We start from the raw sequence: 18,339 nt of genomic DNA, 5'->3' as shown, positions 1-18,339 counted from the left end.
GCAGTGAGCTAAAAAACGGTGATGGATCACGCCCTGATCTGTTGACTGGGTAGGAGTGTTCTGCTTAATTCAGATACTCTGTCCATCACCACCCCCTTTTTGAGCCATTTTAGATTGGGCAGGAACGTTATATGGGGAGAGGGTCGATACATGATGCAGGGCCTACAGGGGCCAGATAGAGCCCCTTTACGCCACATGGGCCCCAAACACACTCAGCGCACAAAAGGCCCCCGTAATCAGGCTTTGAGACTAGAGCGAAGGGAATCCTCCTGAAAAAAGAGTTAGTAGTGAATGAAACCAGTCACCTCCATGAACAATAAGATTTGATGTATGGCACAACATCCTGATTTCCACCTTGCTGTCTTGAGTCTTCCTGATCCATCGCATACTCCAAGAGCTGTTCTTGTTTTAACAAAATCTTGACCATATGCATCTACCCAAAGCTATAACTAGTATATGAGTGCTAGGCGAGCGCCCTTTTTTTGCTAAGTTACTCTATGAACACCTTTGCTGAAATAAATAAGATTGTGGCATGTTCAAAGGAATTTTTATGTAAATATCTCTGTATGATTAAATATGTCTTCATTATTTTCAACAATAGTAATAAATAAGATGCTTTTACAATCAATTAAAAATTGTATATGCACATTCCAGTATTTTCCATTTAAGTAATTTAAATCTCTTTACATCCGACAGAAAACAATCCTTGATTGCACAAAATGCTTAAGAATAATGAAGATAATGCTGTAATTCTGCAAAAGCAAAGTCTGAAACATTGAGTTCCAGTATTCAGGAAAACATAAGTGCCGGCAGGCTGCCGTACCTGAACATAAACTGACAGATTTTGGGAGTACCGTCAAGGACAATTCGGTGGTTCTACGAGTCTCAGCGGTGCACCTCCGTGCCTCAAGATGAAGAAATGACCTCTAGAAAATTAAGGCAACACTGATCAACCACTTCTTTTGTAAACATGTCTAATACCAGCTCTGATCATGAGGTGTTTACAGCAGTGCTCTGCTTCCTAGAGTGATATCAGACCACCATTCAGTGCTAGAGGTGTATTGTAAACTCTTTCAGGCCATTCCATAGCAACCAGCGAAAAGTACAGTTAATTGAAAGTTAAAAGAAATGGGGGTTCTGCTATATAAAACACAGAGTACTGTCCCAGTGTGCACCGACCAGAAGGACGATGGATCTTTACTCGCAAGCTTGCAGAACCATTATCCTTTCTAAAGACACAATCACCCACAAAGAAGCCTTGCACATGTTATGAGTGTGGCGAGTATTTGGTGACCTTTGCACTTTAAAGTTTGTTCGGAAAGCAAACGTGCTAAATACCACACACATACATGGAGTGTGAGAATAACAAAAGTGCTTTATCGGTCATGTTGGCCCTTCAGAAAGCACAGTCAAGAGATGTAGAAAAATACATACCCAACTCAGAGACACTAACCAAGAAAGAAAAAACATACACTTGCACTGAATGTGGAAGTAGTTTTATTTCCTCTTCAGGATTAATGTATCATCAAAAAACACACACAGGGGAAAAACCATATCATTGCAGTGAATGTGCAAGTAGTTTTAGGAATTCATCAACATTAAGGAATCATCAGCGAACACACACAGGGGAAAAACCATTTAAGTGCAGTGTATGTGTGAAGAGCTTTAGACGATTAACAGAATTAAAATACCATCAGAGAAATCACACAGGGGAAAAACCATACAAGTGCAGTGAATGTGTGAAGAGCTTTCGTCAATCATCACACCTAAAACAGCATCAGAAAACACACACTGGGGAAAAACCATACCATTGCAGTGAATGTGGAAGTAGCTTTAGTGAATCTTCAACATTAAGGATTCATCAGCGAACACACACAGGGGAAAAACCATTTAAGTGCAGTGAATGTATGAAGAGCTTTAGTCGATTAGCAGGCTTAAAATACCATCAGAGAAATCACACAGGGGAAAAACCATACAAGTGCAGTGAATGTGTGAAGAGCTTTTGTCAATCATCACACCTAAAACAACATCAGAAAACGCACACTAGGCAAAAACCATACCATTGCAGTGAATGTATGAAAAGGTTTAGTCAATTATCTCACCTAAAACGCATCAGTTAACACACACCGGGGAAACCCCATTACAGTGCAATGAATGTGGGAAGGGCTTTATATATTTATCACACCTAAAACTCCATCAAAGAACACACACCGGAGAAAAAACATATCATTGCAGTGAATGTCTGAAGAGCTTTAGTCAATTATCAATCCTAAAAATTCATCAGAGAACACACACAGGGGAAAAACCATATCATTGCAGTGAATGTGGAAGTAGTTTTAGTGACTCATCAAAATTAAAGGTTCATCAACAAACACACACTGGAGAAAAACCATACCATTGCAGTGAATGTGGAAGTAGTTTTAGGAGTTCGGCAACATTAAGGAATCATCAGCGTACACACACAGGGGAAAAACCCTTTAAGTGCAGTGAATGTGTGAAGAGCTTTAGTCGATTAGCAGGCTTAAAATACCATCAGAGAAATCACACAGGGGAAAAACCATACAAGTGCAGTGAATGTGTGAAGAGCTTTTGTCACTCATCACACCTAAAACAACATCAGAAAACACACACTGGGGAAAAACCATACCATTGCAGTGAATGTATGAAAAGGTTTAGTCAATTATCCCACCTAAAACAGCATCAGTTAACACACACTGGGGAAAGCCCATTAAAGTGCAATGAATGTGGGAAGAGCTTTATATATTTATCACACCTAAAACTCCATCAGAGAACACACACTGGAGAAAAAACATATCATTGCAGTGAATGTCTGAAGAGCTTTAGTCAATTATCAGTCCTAAAAATTCATCAGAGAACACACACTGAAGAAAAACCATATAATTGCAGAGAATGTGGAAGTAGTTTTAGTGACTCATCAAAATTAAAGGTTCATCAACAAACACACACTGGAGAAAAACCATACCATTGCAGTGAATGTGGAAGTAGTTTTAGGAGTTCGACAACATTAAGGAATCATCAGCGAACACACACAGGGGAAAAACCATTTAAGTGCAGTGAATGTGTGAAGAGCTTTAGTCAATTAGCAGGCTTAAAATACCATCAGAGAAATCACACAGGGGAAAAACCATACACGTGCAGTGAATGCGTGAAGAGCTTTTGTAAATCATCACACCTAAAACAGCACCAGAAAACACACACAGGGGAAAAACCCTACCATTGCAGTGAATGTATGAAAAGGTTTAGTCAATCATCCCACCTAAAAAAGCATCAGAGAACACACACTGGGGAAACCCCATTAAAGTGCAATGAATGTGGGCAGAGCTTTACATATTTATCAGACCTAAAACTCCATCAGAGAACACACTAGAGAAAAACCATATCATTGCAGTGAATGTCTGACGAGCCTTAGTCAATTATCAGTCCTAAAAATTCATCAGATAACACACACAGGGGAGAAACCATATCATTGCAGTGAAGGTGGAAGTAGTTTTAGTGACTCATCAAAATTAAAGGTTCATCAACCAACACACACAGGGGAAAAACATATCATTGCAGTGAATGTGGAAGTAGTTTTAGGAATTCAGTAACATTAATTAATCATCAGCGAACACACACATGGGAAAAACCATTCAAGTGCAGCGATTGTGGGAAGAGCTTTATATATTTACCAAGCCTAAAATGGCATCAGAGAACACACACAGGGGAAAAACCATTCCAGTGCAGTGAATGTGTGAAGAGCTTCAGTCAGTCTTCAAACCTACAAATACTTCAGCGAGCACACCCCCATCACTGAACCCACATAGAAATAAACGTAGAGCTGAGTGAATTTTGTAATAATTTAATTACATCATCAATAATACTGACCCATTAGTGGGCATATACTGAAGGAAAAAAGTGCAGTTATTGTGAGATGAAGGAATTATAGAAACTGATAAAATTACAAGAATACGGGACATTCAAATACCAGCTGATAAAAAGCAGGGGATAGAAGACTGAACTAGTAGGAAAGAAGAAAAATACATATATTTGAAAAATTATAAAAGAGTCTATTCTCTGCTATTGTTTATTTAGCTACAGCTAGGAAAAACATGAAATATCAGGAAACCCATTAGGAGACTAGCACAAAGTTGACTAAAAGTAAAGAAACATTGTTGGTTTTTATTCTGTGAGAGAGTTATAACAAAAGAAATCCAAGCACACCAGACCATGCTGCCTGTAAAATCAACACCATGAACAATGCTTGGACTAACAAGGGTATTTTCAGCTAATTTTGGAGATTAGTGATAAAACATATAAACCCAACACACTCAAAACAATTTAACAAGCACAAAATGAAGATTCTTCAGAGCTGGCTGTGGTTTTGAACATTTTATGCATCATTAATGGTTCTGTGACAGTGACCAGAGAACTGTGTAGAAAAGCAGAAGTGAAAGCAGGAAAATGTGAGCTGCAGCTCTCCGGGTTAACCCTTGCAATGCTGACATTTACCACTGAAGCTCTGATATGGAACAAATGATGATCATTTCCATCATCAATCAATCAAATCCGAGGAGACAGAGAAGTTGAAACATTTAAGGCCTGATTTAGATCTCGGCAGACGGGTTACTCCATCACAATTGTGACAGATATTCCATTCGCCAAAATATGAATTCCATTATATCCAATTGGATTAATATTTAGGCGGATGGGATATTCATCACCGTTGTGATCGAGTAACCCGTCCGCCAAGATCTAAATCAGGCCCTTGGTTATTAACAGGTTTCTGAAAGCTAGATCTGCAGCTGTGTAATACCCAGGCCGGGCACACTTCAGAAGAGTGCAGCATCAATAATGAAGGTCACGGAGCTGCAGCTGTGTGATACCCAGGCTTCGTACCTCACTTCAGAAGAGTGCAGGATCAATACTAAAGGTCACGGAGCTGCAGCTGTGTGATACCCATGCCGCGTACCTCACTTCAGAAGAGTGCAGGATCAATAATGAAGGTCACGGAGCTGCAGCTGTGTGATAGCCAGGCTGCGTACCTCAATTCAGAAGAATTCACGATCAATAATGAAGGCCACGGAGCTGCAGCTGTGTGATTGCTAGGCCGAGCACAAGGTGTCTGTTCAGCAGATACAAATTATAATGAAACTCTCCGACCCACATGCTGTGTGATAGCCAGGGTGAGCACACGGCTTCTCTTCAGGAGAGTGAAGAATCATTTATAAATGTCAATGAGCCACATGTTGTGTGATAGTCTGGTTGAGCACAAGAGTTTTCTGCAGAACAGTACGGGCTCATTAACAAAAGTCACAGAGCCTCACACTGTTTGATAGCCAGGCAAAATCACCATTTTACATTATTGGACGACAATTTCTAGATGGCTAATGGAGCCAAATTTTGAAAGGATTGTTCCACAAAAGAAATGAAAAAAAAAGATTGATTGCACAAAATAATATATAGCTAGAACCAATCACGATGCTATAAAATGTACACAATAATTACTAGCTTTTACATGTTAAAAAGAAATGCATGTTTTTTTTATATGTAATAGAATAAAAAAATGATTTGGATTTTGGCATTTGACTGCTGATTGTAAAGAAATGAGATTGCTCCCCTAAACTCAAGATAATTTGTGCTGTCAGCGGGGAGTCTGATAGAGGTGGCAGTGGAAAGGGGTCCTGTCTCGACAGTGTGACTGCAGTTAGCAGGGAGTCTGGCAGAGGTGGCGTTAGAAGGGGGTCCTGTCTTGATAGTGTGACTGCTGTCAGCAGGGAGTCTGGCACAGGTGGCATTAAAAGGGGGTCCTGTCCCGATAGTGTGACTGCTGTCAGCAGGGAGTCTGACTGAGGTGGCAATAGAAGGGGGTCCTGTCTCGACAATGTGACTGCTTTCAGCAGGTAGTCTGGCACAGGTGGAATTAGAAGGGGGTCCTGTCTTAACAGTGTGACTGCTGTCAGCAGGGAGTCTGGCAGAGGTGGCATTAGAAGGGGGTCCTGTCTCGACAGTGAGACTACTTTCAGCAGGGAGTCTGGCAGAGGTGGCCATAGAAGGAGGTCCTGGCTTGACAGTGTGACTGCTGCCACCAGGCAGTCTGGCATAGGTGGCATTAGAAGGGGGTCCTGTCTCGACAGTGTGACTGCTGTCAGCAGGAGAGTCTGGCAGAGGTGGCATTAGAAGGGGGTCCTGTCTTGACAGTGTGACTGTTGTCAGCAGAGAGTCTGGCAGAGATGGCGTTAGAAGGGGGTCCTGTCTCGACAGTGTGACTGCTGTCAGCAGGGAGTCTGGCACAGGTGGCATTAGAAGGGATCCTGTCTTGACAGTGTGACTGCTGTCAGCAGGGAGTCTGCCAGAGGTGGCATTAGAAGGGGGTTCTGTCTCAACAGTGTGACTGCTGTCAGCAGGGAGTCTGGCACATGTGGCATTAGAAGGGGTCCTGCCTCGACAGTGTGACTGCTGTCAGCAGGGAGTCTGGCAGAGGTAGCACTAGAGGGGGGGTCCTATCTTGACAGTTTGACTGCTGTCAGCTGGTAGTCTGGCAGAGTATAGTATTTCTATATCTAACATATATATGGACACACAGTAACCTATAAATCACTCCCATGGCAGGCCTTAACAATCCTGGAGGCAGAGTGCTTGGTTATGTGCGAGATGGTGCTCTAGCATGAGCTGAGCCTGTCTGCAGCTTTCGGAACCATGTCCTTTAGCTGTTTCATGATAGCGTCATACCATATACTCTTAAGTGCATTATGAACCTCGCTGTTAAATGCTAACTCTGGTTTGACATTATCCAAACATGTCGAGTAAGGTGGCATACGATTTGGAATACTACCCCCTCGCCAATTCTGGCGACGGGGGTAGCATTCCACCCTTCTAGAGGGACACAACATGTACAGAACCTGAACCCCGGTTAAAGTTAAACAGAGCCTCAGCATCACAAAATGGATGCTGCCACCACAGACACAAGTCTGACCTCCTGCTGCTGGGAGTCCTTCCAGCGAGGGAGGCTTGGACAAACGGTTTCCTGCCTTGGGAGGTGCTAGCACCACCCCAGACAGGTTTTTGTGTAGTGGGTTAGGGAGGGCTGAATAGAATTAGACATGCCTGGGGCGCACAAGGTGTCCCCATGCATACCCCAGTTCTAACCGGTGCTGGGGCACTCCAGCCCCAGCTCTGGCGCGAAACTGAACAAAGGAAAGGGGGTGTAACCACCCCCCTTCCTCGTCCCACCCATAGGAGGGACATAGTAGGTAATCCAGCCCCTTGATTTGGAATAAAGGTAGTGTCGAAAAGTCAGGCCATAACGCCCCGGATGCCCGGGCTGCTGGCGCAGGGCGACTCTTCGTTTCCTTCTTGAATAGTTATACCAAAATAAAGAGACGGGCACTGGAAGTAGGAAAACAAGAACAGGGTTTATTACTCATGAGGAGAGCCTGTCCTTTGGGACACTCGCATAGTGTCTTCGGGAGGTGCTCTAACAAGTTCTCTGAGGTTTTGCCTTTTATACACAGGTTCGTGACACACAGGCATCCTATATTACAATCAATACATTGTATAGTATGAAGGTATTTCAACACGTGGCTACAGTACGGGCCCTTATCCTCCATGCAAGAGGAGGGGCTGTCACGCAGCTGAGTGTTCTGCTGATTTCCATTGGAATGTGTGTGTCTGATCGAGTCTCAGGGGGTGGGGTGGCCGTGATCAACAGTAGCTTCTTCCAAGAGAGACGAGTGCATAAAGTAGTGGGCAATAAACTGTATCCTCAGGCTAAGGGATGACCAGTGGTCTGTGCAAACATTCAGGCTTAGAGGAAGAGGTCATCAAAGGAGAGATATTCATGAAAGGGAGGGTCAGTGTGGACAGTCGAATGCTGTGGAAGGGTTGATCACAAGAGGGGTATTCAAGGGCGGGAAGGAGGTGTTGGTCAGGCGCGGGGTGCGATTCTTTAGGGACAGAGTCATGCGGGAGGGGAGGGCTCATGACTTGGGCATGAGAGAGCGGGGGCAGTCAGGGTACACGGGGGGTGCTCGCAGGGTCAGGGAAGGGCGCTGATGAGCGATCGTGAACAGGGAGACCATGGTACCTAAAATGGCTGTCGCGTACGTGTGTGCATGGGTCTATGCTAGGGAGACAACATAGTCAGAGTTTTAGCGATATTTGTTCTGTTTACATCAAGGGGCACTGAGAACACAAATGAACGCCGCTTATGTACATACATACTGCTAATTTTAACAGTCCCCACTTTTTACATAAGCACGTTCTATTTCTACATAGTCGATGTGATAGGCAGAATACAATGCGTGTCAATCTATGTCTGTTGGGCTCTTTTATACAAGCCTAGAAATCGGCATAATATTTAGTCGGTGTAGAATCAAGGAAAAATGTTCCGATACATACAAATCAAGTTCACATTTTTCTCTCTAGTGGCATCACGTACAGAAAGAACGTTCTGATACCTTCCGGCTTGTCAGTATTATAGGGAATTTTCGGAAAACCTAACCACATGAGTGACCGATGAAACATTTCTTAAAAGGCAATACAAAATGGTTGAGGGAGGTATTCAATTCGATACAAGTAATTTGGTCAAGGGGCGAAAATAGAAAGTTCTGGAAAGGGGGAGGGTCTTTGTCGCAATGTCCTTTAACAGAGTCCGTCTTCTTTTGTTGGCGCTGCTGAGCACCGGCGGTGGAGCTATAAGTCCAGCTCGGAATCGTCCTTACACGTTGCAGGGTGCGATCAGTCCTTTGCTGTTAGATTTCAGTCCTGTTTCCTAACTTATTTTCTTAGGGGTGCCCTATGCTGGGCACCTGCGTGTCTTTCTTGTCTTTCGTGGCAAAATCCCAGTCCATAGTCAAAGTTTATATGAAAGAGGTTGTTGAATAATCGAGGGAAGAGAGGGCGGAGTGGGGCCAGATCTTTGAACACACCAAGGGACAAAGGGAGCAAAGGATGATGAGCAGGCAAGCCCAATAATCGGACTAAAAAAAGGGGGCGGGGACTTCAGGCACAAGAGGGTCAGCGAGTCGAGGGCTTCAAGGCAGCCCTTCATTCCTCCATCTGCTGAGTTTGAAAGTTATGCCTCGTCCCACGTCACGTTGCTCTGCGGCTCCACCTTTGGTCGTCACACGTGCTCCATGATCTGTGGCCAGGCTGTGCGTCACGTCCAGCTCCTCTCCTCCGGTGATTGTATCTTTGAATGGGGGAAAAACAAGTTTTAGAAAACTGGTCGAGAGAACAGATATACATCTCAATTCCTTCCCCATTCCTGAGTAGGTGGGGGATAGGTTCATCGGTCACAGTCAGAGGTCGTCACTTATGGAGTCTGGAGAAGTGCATTGCTCATGGAATTCATCAATGTACAGTGCTCATTCGTGGCGTTCGTGGAGAGAAATTGGACCTTTACACACAGTGCAACATTATAGACAATTCAAAGTCGAGTCCTTATGTAGAGACTCGTTCTTCCCTGTAACCCAAGTATCGACAATCTTACATTTCCCTTCGGGGTTGGCTAACTCTTGTATGTGGGGCGTTATCGTCATGAAGAAAGGGGGTGGACGTAAGACATGCCCTTCTTGGGGAGTGAACGTTAATCGGAGTCATTAATTTCGCTTTCGAGGGTAGATGACATGAAGCTGGGGTTAATCGGGGGAATGGGGACGTTTGGACAGGGAGCTGGGGTCGATCGGGAGAAGGGGGGTACTCTGGACGCCCGCACTTAGGTGCGAGGGGGTGGGGCAATCGAGGCATTGGGGATTGCATTTTCTAACGAGCTGAGAGACAGAAGACCATTGACGCTATAGTTCCCTTATAAAAGGCCAGATTAGGGGACATCCGTCGTCTTACCCGTCCTTTCCTTCATTTCCAACTCGGGTTCTATTGTTTGCAGAAGGGAGAGGTAATAATATGGCAAGTCTCAATCGTTTTGGGTTTGGTCAATTTTGCTGAACACCTTTGCGTTCGAGGGAACCCAATTATGTTTTGTGCCGGAGGGGCACAATGTCCTGGCATAGGGGGGGGCTTTAGAGAGAGAGAGAGAGAGAGAGAGAGAGAGAGAGAGAGAGAGAGAGGGAGAGAGAGAGCGAGCGAGCGAGAGAGAGAGTGAGCGAGCGCACCCTAAATGGTCCATTCAGTACACGTATGACATAGAGAGAGAGAGAGAGAGAGAGAGAGAGAGAGACGTGTACAATAATGGGCCGTTCAGTGCACGCACAACACAGAACAACAAGGGTTAAGTAACACAAAAGCACAGGCAGAGGGATGACGTATATTCATGCATCATGTACACACAAATTCAGACGGGGGAGACAGCACATGTATCACACACAAAGATCCAAGACAAGACATAAAACAGTTATTGGCCACAATTATTTTTTTCTGCATGCTGCGCATACTTATTTTCCTGAGCTCTTTTTACCTGTTTCTTATCCTTTATCCGTTGGCTGCCTTTTACTGATGATTTTGATTGTAGACACTTACGCCTTTGGCAACTGGCCATAAACTAACCTGGTCGGGCTAATGCTCACGGAGGTTTATTCGAGTCATTTTAGCAAGTGCGTTTCCAGGCTGAGACAACCGTTGGTGTCAATTGGAGGGCAATGGGGCAGCTTTCAGCTATATGTCTATGAGGATGCGAAAGGAGAAAAAAAAGGGGGCAGTAGGATTTCAAACATTGGTAATATCCCTAGTCCTCTCGGCGGAGGATACTTGTGTAACCCTTACCTCGAAATACCCTAGACCTTTCCCTACTTAGTTTAAAACGTAAGAATGCTTAATCATGCGTGTACATTCTTCTTTTTTTTTTTATTCGGGGTTTGCCGCGGTCAGGTACTATAATCAGACTCTTTTTCCTGTCTCGTCGTCCGCTGGATCATCTTCTTCGTACATTAGTCGGCATTCCGAGGTGACCTGCAGAGAGGAGGGAAAAGAAGGGAGGGGAGAGCAGGAGGCTACATTGATAGACACACTAGCGCGCATAAACCCAGAAAGGCTTTTACTTACTGCGTACTCGGTCTATTTCCACAGGATGGAGTTACTGCCAACTGGGGCGTTTAAGCCCAGGTAAACCCTTAGCGTGACTTTTCTTATGCAGGTAGCATATAAAGTATAGGCGAAATACCAGGATCTTTAGCTGTTGCCTATGGCTGTATAAAAAGGAAGAAATACACAACTAAAATTTGACCCTTCCTATTTGCAATATTTCTACGTACTATACTTTTCAACCTTTTATCTAATCGAGCTTAGTCATTCCGTCTTTGTTCTAGTTATATCGAAAAAATAGGGATCATTCATTCAAAACTTTATCAAGTTACACAGACAACTATAGTTGCTTTCTCAAAACTCTTTAATAAGAATGTCGGTGCATAAATACAGGACTACTCTCCTGTGGACCAGCCACGGAGCAGGCTGAAACTGTAGATGTGAGGATACTTTATTAGAAAAAAACTTCAATGGAGTCGGTGGTCGTTTATTTCTTACATAAAGTGCGAAAAGCGCAATGAAATCATATTGAATCTTTTAGCGCGAGCGAATATCATAAACATCAAAATTTCGAACTTTCAATAATCATGATGCGCCAAACTCAACAACAATTCATTGTCCGAATGTTCAATCGGTACCCATCTTACGCAAATTCATGGTCCTTCGTTGTCCGAACACCTAATCGGTACCCATCTCATGTCAATTCATTGTTCGAGCTGACAGTATACATCCTATATCCATCCATTGTTTCGAACTCACAATCAGTACACATCCTATATCAATCTAAAAGTTTAAAAACTTCATACATATTCTATGACACCAAGGCTGAGCAATCGGGGTACAATAAGGGGTGTGAGAGTTTCATTTGCATCGGCGCCATTTTGAGTGCAGTGAGGCAGAACCAGGCATAGTCTAAATGTCTATTAACTCGTGGTTGGCTCAGAGCTTCTCTTGGCAGTCCAAAAGTTCCGTTAAAGGGCAAAAGAAAGGATCGGTGGTTTGAACCATCAGTCAAAAAGGGGAGGGAGGCAACAACGTTCCTACCGGGTCATACTGTGCTTTCACCGGAACTGATCCGAACTGTGGTCGGCAAGATTCTAGTCATTCAAACTGAGGCTGGCGCCAGTATGGAAGCACCGACGTCCTGCGGCTACATTTCCATCGTTCCGTGGGCAATCATGGCAGTTATTCCCCATCGGGGGTATTTGCGGGAGTCGAGGACTCCCACGGCTCCTCTAGAATCTTCAAGGTTGTGGAGAACTACGACGGTGGAGTCAACAAGGGACCAGGCCATACCTGCATGCTGGGCCCACTCCTGCCGGGTCGACCGCCATCTTGGGAGTTCGGCAGCCGCCAGCAATCGCGGGGTCAAACGAGCGGATGGGCTCCAACCTGCTGGATGAGGCGTCGCGGCATCGCCATAGTGGACGAACCCTTTTCCGGGCGCCTGGAGCGTTGAGGGTGCAATTGGGAAGCCTCCACCTGAGGAGGCGGGAGAGGCCTGTTCGCACCGTCTCTCCCTCCCAGTGCACCCCACGGCGCCTCGCTTGAAATTTGTTATGGCCGGCGGCGATGAGGACGAGGGGGGGGTCGGAGGTTGTGCAAGACATCCCCCCCCCAGTGTTGTCAAAGCCATTTTTCAAGAAAGAAGTGGTGCCTGGCGTGTGGTCGCTGCTATTACGGAGGAGAAAAGAAAGAAGTGGCGCCTGGCGTGTTGTCGCTGCTATTACGAAGGAGAAAAGGAAAAATGTCCCGTCTGTCTTTGGGCCGGGCTTCCGGTGGATGTCGGCCGGACGCCACTTGCTCTGGCCCCATGAACGGGTTCCTTGGTTTATCGGCTGTAGCCGGATCTCGTCGGCCCCAGCCCGTTGGTGGCCGGACCGGGGGAGCATGTGGCGGGACTACCTGCAACTCTCAAGGGCCGCTGTGGCCGGACTGGGGGAGAGAGGGGAGGGTCGAGGAGACATTCCCCCCCCTACAATTCTCCAGTGTGATTAAGGCGATCCCCTGGCTGGGTCCCGCTGGCCCCTGTCTCTTCTCCGGCTCCACCCTATGTTACGATTTCCTGGCCAACTGTTGGCAGCAGGATCCGCCTTATATGGGTTGCCTTTGGCTGGGCGTGGCCGCAACCCTGCCCCGTTTTGGAAGTTTCCAGAGTGGGGGCGGATGTTCTGCTGACTTGCATTTTCTACAGTTTACCGTTCTTATTTCTAATGTTTTATTGTTTCTAGAGCATTTAATAGGTTTTATTATTACATATTGTTATCGTTTCTTGTTCATTATTTTTAAATAAAAAGTTCATGTTCATCAGTGGCCTACTGATTTCGTTTTCCTATTCCTTTCTTTCCAGGTTGTTTCATGCTAAAGCTTCTGTTAACAGGTTACAGTGATCACTTAGTTATTAGTGTATGTGTCCCTTTTCACTAGGGGTGTTCTTCTGGTCGGGCCAGATGACGTTCCTCTAGTAAATGGTCCGAGTAAACTGGCGTATCAACCAGTGGGGAGTAGATAGGTATGACAGATTACAACGGGGACAAAGGTCCGCATTACCTACCCTTCACTACTTGCAAAGACTAGAGTATGGCGACTTCCGTGCTCGTTTGCAAAAATAGAGAATACCTCCAAAAAGAACTTATTCCCAAACAGTCAATGTTCGGGCAAACAATCAATCAATGAGGAACGAAATAGGTACGACGTGTTAAAGGTTTGCGTTGCCTACCCTTCACTCTCTGCAAAAGGGAGAGAGAATGTTGCTGTTCTTCCCCATTTGCAGGTAGAGAAGATTCCTAAGAGAACCAACTTCGAACAATTCAATGCTCGATTCAATCAATCAATCAATGGGGAGAAAGAGAATAGGCACGACGTGTTAAAGTTTTGCGTTGCCTACCCTTCACTATCTGCAAAGACTAGACAGAGTATGGTGATTCTGTGTTTGTTTGCAAATAGAGAATCTCCCAGAAGCAATCAATAGGTAATACTAGTATTATCAAACAATCAATCAATCAATTTTCGCAATTTGTCGTGTGTCACGACCTTACCCGGACCGGACCATGTGGATAGTTCTTCGCCTTCCTTTTTCCAGCGCCCACTCGTTCTCTTTCTCCATGTTTTTTTTTTTTTTTTACTTCCGGCATTCCTGTGGGCTTCCAGTCAGGACAACAGGTCACTTGAGAGAGAGGTCCGTTCGGAATCGGTGAAGTTCATTCAATCGGCAGCCGGACGAGGGCCCTCTCAAGGCAGGTATACTCCAATCATTTAGATGTTCACCCCATCGTCTGGACCTCTCTTACAGGACCTGATGTCGCTGATGGGCCCCGCGTTTTGGGCGCCAATTGTCGAAAAGTCAGCCCATAACGCCCCGGATGCCCAGGCTGCTGGCGCAGGGCGACTCTTCGTTTCCTTCTTGAATAGTTATACCAAAATAAAGAGACGGGCACTGGAAGTAGGAAAACAAGAACAGGGTTTATTACTCATGAGGAGAGCCTGTCCTTTGGGACACTCGCATAGTGTCTTCGGGAGGTGCTCTAACAAGTTCTCTGAGGTTTCGCCTTTTATACACAGGTTCGTGACACACAGGCATCCTATATTACAATCAATACATTGTATAGTATGAAGGTATTTCAACACGTGGCTACAGTACGGGCCCTTATCCTCCATGCAAGAGGAGGGGCTGTCACGCAGCTGAGTGTTCTGCTGATTTCCATTGGAATGTGTGTGTCTGATCGAGTCTCAGGGGGTGGGGTGGCCGTGATCAACAGTAGCTTCTTCCAAGAGAGACGAGTGCATAAAGTAGTGGGCAATAAACTGTATCCTCAGGCTAAGGGATGACCAGTGGTCCGTGCAAACATTCAGGCTTAGAGGAAGAGGTCATCAAAGGAGAGATATTCATGAAAGGGAGGGTCAGTGTGGACAGTCGAATGCTGTGGAAGGGTTGATCACAAGAGGGGTATTCAAGGGCGGGAAGGAGGTGTTGGTCAGGCGCGGGGTGCGATTCTTTAGGGACAGAGTCATGCGGGAGGGGAGGGCTCATGACTTGGGCATGAGAGAGCGGGGGCAGTCAGGGTACACGGGGGGTGCTCGCAGGGTCAGGGAAGGGCGCTGATGAGCGATCGTGAACAGGGAGACCATGGTACCTAAAATGGCTGTCGCGTACGTGTGTGCATGGGTCTATGCTAGGGAGACAACATAGTCAGAGTTTTAGCGATATTTGTTCTGTTTAAATCAAGGGGCACTGAGAACACAAATGAACGCCGCTTATGTACATACATGCTGCTAATTTTAACAGTAGGAGCTGAGTCCCAAGACTTTGGATTATCCTGAAACTCGACTTAAAGAAGAAGAAACTCTGGACTTCGACGTTCTGCTGCTCAGAAGACTGAAGTATCTCCCTTGTGGCCAAGGAGTGACCACCCTGTGAACACAGGCACCATCCAGCGATCAACGACTTGCTTTGCTACCGCCTCCCAACAGAGCCCGAGCCTAGAGACTGACAAGAACCAGACTCCCAGACATTCAACAGCTCGATCCACAGTCCCTGCAAACCAGAGACCCGTGGACGCGACGAGAGACGTGGGACGGACCTCTTGAAAAGTCCACGACAAGCTGACTGCGCAGCACCCGAAGCCTCCTCAATACTGTGCTTTGGGGTTTGAGCAGCCCCTGCCCCGAGCAGCCTTTGCACCAAAGACAAGCCCTGCATCCTCCACGAGTTCTGCGTGGGGCCCTTTTGCTTTTGCCTGCTCGACACGTCATCCCGGTTACTGGCCAGTTGGCTGGTAGCCATTTTGGCGACCTAACTTTGGAAATCTACTGCTGGTCTGGTTGCTCCAAACAGGCCCCTGCTTCTGTAAAAAGAAGTAGCCCCTCAGACCTTGCTAGTCTGAGTAAGAAGCCAAACATCGTTCCTGCTTGGTTTGAAATTGCCAAGGCTTGTTTGCTTCAATCCTGAAGCCGACTCTGCCGACAACAAGATCCTTCGTTGGGCAGCTCGTGCCTGGCTCCTGGTCATCGTCGACGTCCTCGTGTCCACGTGGCTGAAGAGACAAGCTTCTATCTTCACCTGTTTGCAACTCAACATCGCCTGGTTCCTTCCTGGTTCCACGGCGGTCACTGGCAAGTGACTTGAACACTGTCCCCTCTGCTTTCAGGTATTCACCAACTCCGATCCACCCTTGGATCCACCGGAACTCTTCTCGTCTGGTCGCCTGCAGCATCTTCATCTCCAGGCACCATTGAACTGCTCCAAGAAACCCGACACACTTTGGCACCACTGCACCCGCTTCCTGTGGGTGAGGTAACGCTGGCACTCCGGTGCTCCCGTGTTGGCTGACACTCCTAGTGTCCTAGTTTTAAGGGACTAAGTTCTAGGCCATCCGGAAGACTCCCAATCTTTAACTTTGTAACTTTTACGCACCCATTGCTTTCAATGAGTGTAAGCGTGTTGCTTTAGACACTGCAACCAGATCCCGTGGGCCTCCTAGTTCCTAACTAACGTTATCACAGCGTAGCCCCAGCGATTCCCAAGGCCCTAGGCCTTACCACTGTTCGATTCGTGGTTCTTATACCACTTACTTAATATATGGTTTAGCGGGCCACCTGGCCTATCCATAACTGTGCAACTTTTGTATATTTTATCAAGTAACTTGTTTAACGTGTTTTGCTCCTGTGCTCATAAAGAGTTCAGGCGACTATTGTAGTAATAAATACATATATATTTTCAATATATATCCTGTGTGGTGTCCTTTCACTTGGTGTTCAAGGGGTTAAATATGGTAATACAGCCGGCTTCACACGACAAAAGAGTTTAGCCTAAGACTTCTTTATCCAGGCTACCATTAGGATAGCTGGTCTATAAGGTTGACTTACAACCAATCGCCATAAGGGTTGTTTGGACTGATACAAGGTGGTCACTATAACTAGTGAACATCATATATCAGGCCAACTTCTCACATTGGTGAGCAGCAGTTGGGATTTGAGCTTGCTGTTGTTTTACCATTGTAATCTTTGCAATACCTTTTGAAAGATCATACAGGTACCTATAGGTACATATAAAAACAAGGATAGTATATTTAAGTTCTACTGAACTTAGTGTTGTAGAGGATAGGGCTTAGCACACCCTGACTACAACTACTAGAGAGGGTTCAGTAGGAAGAACACTTAGAGTAGGTAGATTGCAACATATCCACCTCACTGGAGCAAATGGCTGGCGCAGAAGGATCCAGTGGACTTCCAACTGTGGAGAGTGACCTACCCAAGGCACCATCCAGATTTGCTATCCTCAGTTTTCAGGAGTTGAGGAACTTGTGTTCTACCAGGAAGCTGAAACAAGGATCTACCCCAACCACTCAGCACCTCCTAGAGCTTTTAGAAGAGTCTGAAGCTCTGAAAACCTCTGAACCAGCCCCTACAGGGGATGATGAAGAGGTCATGACACCAACAGATGATGCCTGGGATCCCCCAGTTATTGTTGATGATGATGATGATGATGATGATGATTCAGATCAGGGGAAGGATGATTCTGAAGAAGAAGGGCATAGCCAGGTCCAGGTCAGGAGGCTTAGCCAGGCTAACCTAAGTCAACTTGGAGCTGAGAATGGGACAGCCCCATTCAGGCCCCCAAGTGGACTTAACCAGGGGTATAGGAGGAACAGGAATCACTCAGGTGAATCCAATCACTCCAATACATCTAATGGCCCACAGGTGCCTACTCAGAGGAGGATGACTTCCCCTCAGAGGAAAGTGCATGAGGCCAAGATGAGAGAGGCTCAACTTAGAATTGAGAGGCAAGAAATAGAAGTTACCTAAACTAAGGAGAAGCTTGCTCGTGCTAGAGAGCATAGAGAGAGTGGATTAGATTCCACTGGTGGCAGCAATATCCCTAAGGATAAAGACAGGTCCTATGACAATAGAAACCTGAGTAAGATTGTGCCCCCTTACAAGATAGGGGATGACATCCAAAAGTGGATAACTGCTTTGGAGAGGGCCTGCAAAGTACAGCAGGTACCCCAGAGTAAGTGGGCAGCAATCTTGTGGCTCTCCTTTGAAGAGAAAGGTAGAGACAAGCTCCTCACAGTTAGTGATGGGGATGCTAACAACTACTCTGTCCTGAAGAGTGCTCTGATTGATGGGCTTGGCTTAACCACTGAACAGTACAGGTTAATGTTCAGAGATACCCAGAAGACACAGACTCAGGACTGGACTGATTTTGTTGATTGTGCCACTAAGGCTCTGGAGGGCTGGTTACTGGGAAGTACAGTCACTGACTATACAGGATTGTACAATCTTTTAATGAGAGAACAGATTCATAATAATTGTCAGAACCAGCAGTTGCATCAACACCTGATTGACTCAGAACTGACCTCT

At 45.8% G+C, this 18,339-nt stretch overlaps 1 protein-coding gene across 1 annotated transcript; it reads left to right on the top strand.

Moving 5' to 3' along the window:
- Positions 1 to 1,327: 1,327 nt before the first annotated feature.
- On the top strand, positions 1,328 to 17,781 carry LOC144806442 (uncharacterized). The gene is made up of 4 exons (XM_078672806.1): positions 1,328 to 2,083; positions 2,251 to 3,258; positions 17,292 to 17,523; positions 17,677 to 17,781. Exons 1-4 carry the CDS (start codon positions 1,350 to 1,352, stop codon positions 17,779 to 17,781), a joined length of 2,079 nt encoding a protein of 692 aa, XP_078528932.1. The 5' UTR covers positions 1,328 to 1,349.
- Positions 17,782 to 18,339: the final 558 nt, after the last annotated feature.

The sequence above is a fragment of the Lissotriton helveticus genome (genome assembly GCF_964261635.1).
Source record: "Lissotriton helveticus chromosome 1_1 unlocalized genomic scaffold, aLisHel1.1 SUPER_1_unloc_72, whole genome shotgun sequence".
Lineage (NCBI taxonomy): Eukaryota > Metazoa > Chordata > Amphibia > Caudata > Salamandridae > Lissotriton > Lissotriton helveticus.
The sequence above is the reverse complement of the archived record's forward strand: the minus strand, read 5'-3'. Positions and strand labels throughout refer to the sequence as shown.

Bases quoted from the DNA above. Each gene is read 5' to 3' on its own strand.
- LOC144806442 (XM_078672806.1), top strand. From the start codon at position 1,350: ATGGAGTGTGAGAATAACAAAAGTGCTTTATCGGTCATGTTGGCCCTT. The intron at 2,084-2,250 runs GTTTAGTCAATT...ATGTCTGAAGAG, and splicing joins TGCAGTGAATGTATGAAAAG to CTTTAGTCAATTATCAATCC. The intron at 17,524-17,676 runs GTCAGGAGGCTT...AATGGCCCACAG, and splicing joins AAGGGCATAGCCAGGTCCAG to GTGCCTACTCAGAGGAGGAT.